The sequence below is a fragment of the Notamacropus eugenii genome, chromosome 4, assembly GCF_028372415.1.
Source record: "Notamacropus eugenii isolate mMacEug1 chromosome 4, mMacEug1.pri_v2, whole genome shotgun sequence".
NCBI lineage: Eukaryota > Metazoa > Chordata > Mammalia > Diprotodontia > Macropodidae > Notamacropus > Notamacropus eugenii.
The window spans coordinates 824,944-836,190 of record NC_092875.1 but is presented as its reverse complement, the minus strand read 5'-3'; the positions used below and the strand labels follow the sequence as shown (position 1 = coordinate 836,190).

The 11,247-nt window shown below is 45.9% G+C and overlaps 2 protein-coding genes across 6 annotated transcripts in view; both read left to right on the top strand.

Moving 5' to 3' along the window:
• Window positions 1-730: 730 nt before the first annotated feature.
• Window positions 731-10,168, top strand: LOC140502766 (endogenous retrovirus group K member 18 Env polyprotein-like). The gene is made up of 2 exons (XM_072606762.1): window positions 731-2,284; window positions 9,003-10,168. Exon 1 carries the CDS (start codon window positions 1,419-1,421, stop codon window positions 1,989-1,991), a length of 573 nt encoding a protein of 190 aa, XP_072462863.1. The 5' UTR covers window positions 731-1,418; the 3' UTR covers window positions 1,992-2,284; window positions 9,003-10,168.
• Window positions 10,169-10,220: 52 nt separating this feature from the next.
• The window catches only part of LOC140502739 (uncharacterized), a 34,432-nt gene continuing 33,405 nt past the window's right edge, over window positions 10,221-11,247 (top strand). Inside the window, exon 1 of one of the 5 annotated variants that reach the window (XM_072606695.1) lies at window positions 10,221-11,005. The gene's annotated coding sequence lies outside the window, so the exon portion shown is untranslated. Of the gene's footprint in view, window positions 11,025-11,247 lie in introns of all 5 variants that reach the window. The other 4 variants (XM_072606697.1, XM_072606699.1, XM_072606700.1 and 1 more) reach the window with 4 other exon arrangements.

Genomic DNA, 11,247 nt, shown 5'->3' with positions numbered 1-11,247 from the left:
CCATCTCCGGCCTTCATACCGAAGGGTTATTGCATACAGATCATAGACATCAAGGACTGCTTTTATTCCATTCCTTTACGACCCGAGGACCGCCATAAGTTTGCCTTTTCGGTTCCTCGCCTAAATTTCGAGGGTCCCTCTCGTAGGTACCAGTTCAAAGTCCTCCCTCAAGGGATGGCTAACAGCCCCACAATGTGCCAAGCATATGTAGCGGCTGTGATAGCCCCCATAAGAGACACCTTCCCAGACGCTGTCATCCTGCATTACATGGATGATATACTCCTGGCCTCCCCAGACGCAACCAAGCTGACAGCCCTCGTAACAGGGGTGCTGGACTGTCTGGCGGAGTACGGCCTTCAGGTGGCGCCACATAAGATACAAAGCACGGCCCCATACCTCTATTTGGGCCACACCCTACAGGCCGGTCGTGCCTCACGGCAGCCACCCAACATCGATTCCCGGGAAGTCCGTACCCTGAACGACTTCCAAAAACTGATCGGTTCTCTCCAGTGGTTACGGGCCACAACGCCCATCCCCGAAAACCTCATGACACCCTTGTACGATATTCTGAAGGGGGACAGTGACCTGACCTCCCCCAGGGAGTGGACCCCCGAGGCTAAGAAGGCCCTCTCTGACATCCAACACCGAACTGACGGCTATATCGTGCAGTATGACCCTGTTAGCCCCATTTATGCTGTCATACTTAACCCTGCCTCCCACATCGCCTGTCTTTACCAACAACATGGGGCGATAGAGTGGCTGTACCCCAAGAAGGCGAAAAGGAGCCTTCCCAATCGGTACCTCCTGTTGGCCCAGTATTGTCTAGACATTGCTCAGCGCGGTCTCCAAATCTTTGGACTGTACCCGCGCTTCAACTTCCCCTACGGGACTGTCCACTCGGAACTCTGGAAAGTAGGACTTGCTCTTGCCCCCACGAATACGACAGTGGAAGTGTGGCCCTGCTTCAACTCCACCAAGGCCCTGACCCACTGCCGTGACTTCACGGGCAGTATGTGGAAGACGGTGTTTGGTAACGCCAACAGTACGTGCCACCGACAGCAGGGTTGCCCAGGTACAATGTCACCTGCCTCAAGGCCACCTTGACAGACACCATCGACGTCCGGTACAAAGACCGCCTGATCTTCCTAGTGCGGAGAGTCCCCTATCAATTGCTTCCTGTCAAAGCTGAACAGTTTGCTCTCACGCCCACTGACGAACTGTGGCACCGTGTTGCCCACGAGCCCCCAAAGGCCCCTTTGACCCGCACGCGACGAGAGGCTCCCTTGACCCGCGTGCGCCGGGATGCGGGCGGCATCGTGTTTGGGCTCCTGAACCTTGCCATCGAAATCTACGAGGAGTTCCAGATCCAAGAACTGCGACAGAGCGTTGACGTCCTGGCGTCCACTCTTCAGACCTTCATGCACGAAGAACTGAGCGCTTGGACTGTCCAAAACGCCATCAACAACCACTTTCAGCTATCCATCGGGGCCCTTGCCACCACAGTCCTGTGGCTCGGAGACAACCTTCAGCTCACTCAACTCTACATGCACCTGCCGTGCCACTACAAATATGCCCCGCTTTGCGTTACCCCGTTGCCCGTCAACGGGACTAACACCTCCTTTCCTGGCGACTGGAACAGTGTACGCGCTGCCTTGCAGGGCACCCTACTGGCGGAGAACGCAACCGGGGACATCCAGCAATTGGCCCTGTTCATCGAGGAGCTGCGGAACACCAGTGCTGAGTTCCAGCGACAGCGCGCGCAAGAAGCCAACGACCTCATCCACTGGCTTGATGGTCTAGTGAACTTCCAGTGGCTTACCACCTTTCTGGTTCCAGCCGCCTTCCTGCTAGTGACCTGCGTCTGCCTTCCCTGCTTACTGCGCTGTGTTTGTGCACTGATCAGACGAGCCATCCTGGATGCGAAGGCCGACCTGCGTTCCCTCCTTGCACCCCCGCAACACCCCCACGTGCAGGACACCGCCCCTGTTTAAACAAAAAGGGGGAGTTGTAGGGGGACGAGCTCTGGCCCCTGGCCCCCTGGTGAGCCCGGAGACGCCCGGGGGTGGAACGCCCCTTCCGGAGCTGAGCTCTGCCTCCAGGGTGGAACATGGGAGGAGCTACGGCAGGGTATATGAGGGGGATCACGGGAAGGTCGGGAGGATTGGGGTAGGCAATAAAGTGTAGTAAGCAGCTCCTCGAGTGCACTGTTTGGTCATTCCCCTCCCCCACAGGAGGGGGCCGGAACCGTTGGACGACCGGTAAGGCGGTTGGAGCAGTTGGAGAGGTAAGCCCCAGGCGACCGCTCAGGGCAGGCCCTGAGCACCTACTTGTACAAAAATTTTTATAGAAGCTCTTTTTGTGGTGAGTAAGATTTGGAAATCAAAGGGATGTCCATGAATTTGGGAATGGATGAATAAGCTGTGGGCATATGATTGTGCTGGAAGTCATGCCCATGAGCTTTGGGGCTGGGCTTACACATAAAAGAGCTGAGGGATCCTGCCTCTCTGAAGCAATAGCCAATGTTTAGTTCCCAAATAGTCCTCTTAAATTATGGCAAAGCATGGACAAACCTGCTCCTCCACAGCCCCATTCTTAGAAGTTGTTAATAAACCAGAGTTCATTACATCCTCTACAAGGGGCTTTCCTTCCTACGTAGGGCTCAGCTTATTTTCCACCGCAATTGTTCATGTACCATCTGGCTCCTATGGAGATTTTTAGCAGTTTTGTTTTTCTTTTAACTGATGCAAAGTTCTTTTCCCATTCTTTTCAGGGACTAAATTGTTCATCAATGAAAAGAAGCGAAATGTTACATCCTTTGGTAGTTGATTCAGCTACTTCTCGTTACACAAAACTTTTAAAGGATGTACCATATGTCAACCTAAGTTTATTTCCTTTTTGGTGGGGTTGTTATTTAAAATAATATTTCATTTTTCCCTGTAACTGCATTTTAAAACAATGCTTAACATTGGGCTTTTTTTTTTTTTAAGTTTTGACTTCCAAATTTGATCCCTTCCTCCCCCTTCCTTGAGATAGTAAGTAATCCAATATAGGTTATAAATGTGCAATCCTGTAAAACCTTTCCATATTAGTCAATTTGTACAAGAAGACTCAAACAAGAAAGAAAGGAAGGAAGAAGGAAAGAAAGAAAAGAAAGATAGAAAAAGAAAGGAAGGAAGAAAAATGAAAATATTATGCTTCAGTCTACATTCAGACAATATCAGTTCTTTCTCTGGAGGCAGATAGCATGTTTCATCATGAGTCCTTTGGGATTGTCTTAGATCATCGCATTTGCCGAGTATAGCTAAGTCATTCGCAGTTGTCCATTGTACAACATTGCTGTTACTATGTACAAAGTTCACCTAGCTCTGCTGTCTTCATTTTATGTCTTTCCCAATTTTTCTGAAAGCATCTTGCTTTTCATTTCTTATTGTATAATAATATTCTGTCACAGTCATATGCCACAACTTGTTCAGTCATTCCCCAGTTGATGGAATCTCTTCAATTTACAATTCTTTGCCACCACACAAAAAAGCTGCTATAAAGATTTCTGCACATATACATCCTTTTTCTTTAAAAAAAAAATCTCTTTGGGAAATAGACCCAGCAGTGGTATTGCTGGATCAAAGTATATGCATAATTCCATAACCTTTTGGGCGTAGTTCCAAATTACTCTCTAGGATGGTTCACCACTCCACCACTTAGTGTCCCAAATTTCCCACATCCCTTCAACATTTGTCATTTTATTTTTCTGTCATATTATCTGATAGGTGTGAGATGGTACCTCAGAGTTGTTTTAATTTGCATTTCTCTAATTGTTAGTGATTTGAAGTGGCACTTCTTAAACTGTGGGTTGAGACCCCATATGAGGTTGTGTAATTGAACATGGGAGTCACAAAAAATTTAGCAACAGTAAAAGATTTCTGAATGCACAACGACCATAAATTCATTCAAAATCAACTGTGTAATGAATTCCAGGTATTTCTGGTAGCACTTGCCCATGTTGCATTGCACAACTTCTGAACACACATGTGCACTTTGCACTGTTCATGTGATCATGCCACGCAATGTCAGTGAACGTTGCCAGAAACACCTCCAGTCAGATTCAAGACTATTATATGTTGTGAAGTGCAGTGCTTTTACTGAACATACAAAATCGTTCAATGAACTTTGGCTTGGGTTTAGGACAGAATTTCCAAGAACTTCTGAAATGGTCTTAAATATACTTCTGCTATTTTGTATGACATGTTTAGGTGAAGTGGCGTTCTCAGCATTGACAATTATAAAAATCTAAATATTGATCAATTCTGAAAATTGTTGAAGATGCTCTATGTCCTGCAGTATCAAACATTCCACCAAAATTCAGTTCTTTATGTAAAAGTAAACAGGCTCAGTCATCTTATTAGTATGCAAATTTGCTTTCTTTTTTAATAAAAAATAAAATTGTATATATACCAGTTTTTAAAAATAAATTCCTTTATGATTTATTATCAGTAAATGTTTGATTCATATACGTATTTTATATACCTGTATACCTGGGGTCGCATAAATATTTCTTGTGTAAAAGAGGTTACACATGGAAAAAGTTTAAGAAGTCCTGATTTAGAACATTTTTTAATATGACTATAGATAGTTTTGTTTCTTTATCTGAAAACTGCCTGTTGATGTCCTTTGATCATTTATCAGTTAGGGGATAAATTGTATTCTTATAAATTTGAATAATTTCTCTATATATTTGAGAAATGAGGCCTTTATCAGAGTTGTAAAGCATTTTTCTCCATGGCTGTCTGCTTTCCTTTTAATCTTGACTGGATTGGTTTTGTTTGTGCAAAACTTTTTTTTAACTTAATGTTATCCAAATTATCTGTTGTACATCCTGTAATGCTTTCTGTCTCTTAGTTGTTCACAAATTCTTTCCTTATCTGTAGATCTGACAGGTAAACTATTCCATCCTCCCCTAATTTCTTATAGTATCTCTTATAGTATGTCTAAATCATGTACCCCATTTTGATCTTATCTTGGTAAACTGTGTGAGATGTTGCTTTATACCTAGTTTCTGTTCAACTGCTTTCCAGTTTTCCCAGCAGTTTATATTGAATAACGAGTTCTTGACCCAATAGCTTGGCTCTTTGGTTTGTCAAACACTAAATCACCATGGTCATTGTATGCCTAATCTATTCTACTGATCTAACACTCTATTTCTTAGCCAGTACCAGTTGTTTTTGATGATTACTGCTTTATAACATAGTTGGAGATCTGCTGTGGCTAAACCACCTTCTTCACATTTTTTTTCATTAATTCCCTTGATACTCTTGACCTTTTGTTTTTCCTGATGAATTTTATTGTTATTTTTTCTAACTATAAAATGAGTCTTTGTCAGTTTGATTGGCTTGGCACTGAATGAGTAAATTAATTTGGTAGAATGGCATCCAGTTTGTAGATGGAAGACAGATGAGGCCAACCCCTCTTCAGGTTGCTGAAGGAAAAGACTCTGGGAAGACATGAGAGGAGCTGGCAGTCTCTAGCATGTCCAGCTAGTTACACTAGAGACTGTAGGGAGTTTCCCCTTGGGTGAGATCCAGGATCTCTCTCCCTTGGTTGAGCTGAGTGATCTCATGCCCTATGAGAGATTTCCTGCTCATTGTGCTTGCTCATACAGGCCTGGGAAAGGCTGATTCTTCCTATTATCAAGACAGATGATATGGAAATTGATGTCTCTTTGACCAAGATTTGTGTGACCCAAGTCATTTACACCAAGACCTTCATTTTAATATAGCCCACACCTCCCATTGTGTTAGCCAGTCCGAGTTGATCGTCATCCCTCAGGAAAACCTCCTCTTCAAAGGGCATGCAAACTGTGATCCCACCATCAACCCCAGCATCATTAAGGATCTTTGATCTAAGAGAGACAGTCAAAGGACATCCTTTTATTAATAACCTCCTAGCCTTATTAATAAAATGATTAAATTACCCAGAAACTATGCCTCTTGAACCTTGGTTATAGAGCTTGGGATCCCCCTTTCTTTCCCAATAATCAAGACAAAGTGATCCAAAGTTAGAAGGTACTTGATCATATCCCATAGACTAACAGTATTTAAAGGAGCAGTAGACATACTTCTAGTCTGGTGCCAGCTCTTTCTGAGGAGAACCGAGTGGTGGCCTCTGGTCCCAACCTCCTGCCTTTCCTCCTGCTGAAATGAAAGTCTCCCTTGGAGAAGGGGTGGGGGAGAAGAGGCTGGAGGTGTCTCTTCTGCCTCCCTTTGGGTCACACAATGACAGCCCCCTCATCACTGGTGGACCCTCCCCTTGTCACACCCTTGTTCCAAGCCCAGGGCTCTGTCTTGGTAAGAAGGGTGAGACGTTAGAGGCAGAAGGCATGCGAGAAGAGAAGGGGCAAAGACAGACTTCTCAGCAAATGGCCTCAATTTTTTTCTGTGAAATGTGAGGTAAGGATCTCAACTGAGAGGGTAGGGGTAAGAAGAGCCATGGAAATTTTGAGAAGGCTTGAAAAGATTTGGAAGAGCCAAGAGCCATTGCAGTGAGTGGGATGTCAGTCAATGAGGGATGTGTGAAAGGATTGCCTTGCCATAATGAGAGCCCATGTGAGATTACATAACAGATTTGTAAGGCAGGTACATGGTCCAGGGGATGGGGTCCTGGGCCTGGAGTCGAGAAGGCTCATCAGTGTGAGTTCAAATCTGGCTCCAGACACTTGTTGGTTGTGTGACCCTAGGCAAGTCACTTCACACTGTTTGTTCCTCATCTGTAAAAGGATCTGGAGACAGAAATGGCAAATGGTACTGTGGTTTCATTTGTACATCAAACACAGGTAGGAAAATGCCTTCCATTATGCAGATCAGTCATTTCATTTATGGACTAATTGCCTGGGAACACTGAGAAGATGTAAGTGACTTGCTCAGGGTCACACAGCCGCCTTGTGTTCTGGGCACTCCCATACTTTTCCAGGGGGAGTTTGGGAATTGGACACATCACTTATTAACATTAACAACAATAATAATTGTTGTTCTGTCATGTCTAACTCTTTGTGACCCCTGAGATAAATGATTATTTGTCTTATGTTAATAATCAATTAATGAATTAGGGCCAGAACTTTTTTCAGAAGCCTGTAGATTGTTCAGTCTCTGAAGGTGAATGCTGTTTTAATCATGTCCCTGCCTTTTCTTTTTATGGCAAATTTCTATCATCTGAGCAAGTGGTCAGTAGAAACATGGGCACAACATTAAGTGTGTCAGTTCTTGATGTTTTCAACCTGAATGAGCCATCATTCCATATCCCCAACAACTGGGTAAATGAATACTTGGGCTTGTTGTCTGCCTGCCAATGTTTACATGGTCATGCTTAAGATTAAATCCCTGAAATAGCTCATTCCTTCTGAATAATATGGGAACAAATGGACAAAGGTATGACACAAAGATGCAACCATGATGTAAAATCATTATCCCATGGACTACGGCTGGGTTATGTCTGAGCTACTAAAATATAATATGTGTGTATAAGACCTGAGCTATTCATTATACATACACACATATGTATACATTTTATATCTACATATACACACATATATATTTATGTAAAATAACCTTTCCTATGTCCTAAACAACTGTTTAGCACAAATTACTCAAAGTAAATGAGTATTTGGCCTAGGTATCCTGCCTGTTACTAGACACATGTGTCTATAAAATAAAGCCTTTACATGTTTCAAAATGACTTCAGTATAAGAGGTGTTTGTGGGACCTAGCTCTTGTTCTGTTAATTATGGAAACTAAATCAGAAACATCTTCAGTTTGGTTTGAATTTTTGTGCAGCCAGTTTTCTTCGAGTTTGTTGTGTTACATCCATGGCAAAGTCAGTTTTATTCAAGTTCTTTATCAATGTGGGAATGACAGCTGTTTGTACCGTGTGTCCTGTGGTATAAACCCGTTCATGATAAACACCGTGATTACTTGAGGGCTGTCCTGTTTGCAATGGTTGAAGTCAGCTTGGTGACTCTTATGTGACTTCATTTGAGAAATGTCTTCTGTGACCTATGTTTTTGTGTGAGGGTTAATTAAAATCCTTGTCTGTTTCTGCTCCTCCTATGGGAGGGCGTAATTGGATAATTGAATTAAATCAGAATTCATTTAAATCGAATGGTGTTTAAATGTGCAGTTTTAAAATAATTAACAGTTAATTGGTAAATATTGTGGAATTTTAAAAAATATTTGAGTAAAAATGTCGAGATAAGTAAGTTCCAATGAATATATATGTCGTTTGAAAGGCTTTGTGAGCTCTGACTTCTGAGGTATTTAAAGTGTTTGGTTTGTGCAAACATCAGTGTGTCAGTGACGCTTCAGCTTGTTGTGAAGAGTGTTTGTGACATGTACCGAGCTTAGTGTGAAACGGCTTGGGATGTTTGCCATGGAAACTCCCTGAAGCTTTGGGTACAAACTGGGTTTCTCTTTTAGTGCCATTATGGAGAAGATTAGAACTGCAAGGTTTGAGCTGGGTTTTGTGACATGAACTATTATTGGAGAAGTAAATTCTGAGAGTCGCCGTCACCTTGCATTGGGATCTGATTTGTAAGGGATTCTGGCAGGAGCATCTGAGGAGCCTCTATAGGTGATCTGGCACTAGAATGGAAAAGCCAAGGGAGGGATGCCCTTCAGGACATGGTGTTTCTCAGACTGCCCTGAGGAGCTGGGGGCTGTGTGGGATCCAGGACTTACGCTGACTCGATGGAGGGCAGGGGAGCACATGGCAGGGAGGCTTAGCTTTGGATGTCATGGTGGCTCTTGTTTTCTATATCTGGATGGATCACCTTGGTGGCGTTGGGTTTAATCTTGGTCATTCTTACTATGGCTTGTGCTGTGTTTGGTTAATGGTTCTGGTCCTGCTTTGTGATTGGGGCTATCCCAGGGAGCATCCACTTACTGGTGAACCCATCGGTGTACCCAGGGTCACCTTTGATGAAGGGGGGATCCCCTGACCTTGTCTTTTTTTTCCAGAAACATTGGACCCAGAGCATGCAGGAGGCCCTGCAGATGTCAAGGATGGAGCCCCCCCAGCTGACCTAATTTGCTATTTGTGCCCCAAGCTGGATTTCCTGTGTATCCTTGGTTCTGTACCCAGCTGGGGTCCTTTGCAGGTCAGTGGACCCTCCTATCTTCGTAGTCTAGCACAGTGGTGGGGAACCTGCGTCTTCAATGCCACATGTGCTTTGTCCTCAAGTGCAGCCTTTAGATTGAATTCAAACTTCACAGAACAAATCCTTTTTTTAATGGCTGGACTTTCATGCTTCCCAAGTGAAAAGAATTTGGGAGGGGCTTCTGCCCTTGTCCTCTCCCGAGCCATGCCCCCTCGTCTTGTTGTCCTTGTTACAAAGATGCTAGTCTCCTTCAGGTCCTGATAAACCTGGTTTTCCCCCAAGTCTTGTTGCCTGTTGGCAGGTTCCACGAGAGGTCTTGGGCATTTAGGAGTGTCACTGACCCCTCTATTAACTATTGCTAGCATGGTCAACAGAATGATTAATTAGCCAGAAGTTATGAAGCTTTTACACGTCACACCCTGATTTGGGTTTTTTAGCAGAGATATAGGAGGGGTTTGCCATTTCTTTCTCCAGCACATTTTACAGATGAGGAAACTGAAGCAAAGAGGGTGCAATTGATGGGGTGCTTGGGTACATATGCTTGGGTCTAAAATCCCATTTCTCCCTAGCCTCAAATTGCTATCTCAGGCAGTTTCTCCCCAGCCCTAGGACACGGCCTGCCCCAGCTACAACCATTATTTCCCTTCCTGAGACAGCAGCCAGCTGCTCCTACAGAACTCATTAGTTTGAACCAGTTGTGTACTGGCTGAACGGGCTGCGCACTGGGTCATAATGGCATTTACTACTCACTGACCAATCACATGTATCCTAGACTTGGACATAGGTATGCTCCCCTACATTATCTTGTTCAACAAGACTTGATGAGAGCAGCCTGGTATTTCTGAGCCAGCCCTGACTGATGGTTGACGTAGTGATGTTTCAGGCCCAAAACCACACCTCCAGGTAGTGGGCCCCCCCCCACCTTGGGCTATTTCCTGATGCATTTTGGGTAAAATACCTGTGCAGTGGATGCCAAATGCGCATGTTCCTTTACGAACTGCCCACTGCCTAATCCCACCCCAGAACTCCTAGTTAGCCTATTTGGCACATGTTTCACTGTAGGATATTCTATATAAACTTTCCCTGTACCCCTGTAAGGTTGCAGGTTCCCCAAGAACTCTTGCCCACTGCAGAGTATAATAGATGTTTACCTTGACCTGGAATTCTTCTTCAGGTGACCCCCCTGGTGCCCCGGTCTTTGTGGGGGTCTCACACCCCCCTTCCAGCCTCATCACAATGACTTGCCCAGGGTCACCCTGCTGGTAAGGGTCTGAGGAGGGATTTGGACTCAGGTCCTCCTGACTCCAGGGCCAGGGCTCTAGCCACTGCACCACCTGGCTTCCCAAGAAGGACAGTCACAGGTGGCATTTAGGCAGCCTACATGGGGGGCTAGCGCTTTAGCAGCACGGCCTCCTTCCATCCTCACTGGGAGCTACGATGGTCCCCATTTTATAGTTCAGGAATCAGAGGTTAAGTGACGTTGTCCGGGCAGGATCTGAACCCAGGTCTGTCTCTGTACCCCCTCGCTCTCTGGGTCTCAGATTCCCAGGATGTGATACGGAGTTGGCTCAGAAGGCCTCTGGGTTCGAGTTCCTGGGAGCGCAGCAGGGACCTGAGGTCAGCTGGGGTCTGGCTGCGGAACAAGAGACTATCCCCAGGGGGCGCAGTGCCCACCGGACTCGCGGCCCGATCTGGTACTACATTTCCCAGGATGCTAGTGGGCGGCCAGACGCAGTCGCCAAGGGAAGACCGGAAGAATCTCTCCACCTAGTGCGTCACGTCCGCTTTCGCCTTCTTCAAGTCTCAGGCGCCCCGGGGCGCCGCGGTTCAGCTCCGAGCTCAGCCGCCGCCACCTCGCCCGAGGTTTGTATCTCAAGCCAGGGTGAGTGGAGAGCCAGAAACTTGGCAGGGCCGGGCGGGAGGTCGGAAGCAGGGCCCAGGAGTCTGGGGCTAGGGGAGCTGGGAGGAGAAAGGGAGGGTACCGCGAGGCGCATGCGCCTCTGCGCCCCGCCCACCAGCCGCCCCCTTCGTTGCATCGGGTGCGTCCATTGGCCATCCCGGCGCCTCACGGCCTATCCGCGGCGGCGCCTGAGCTTAGGGAACCG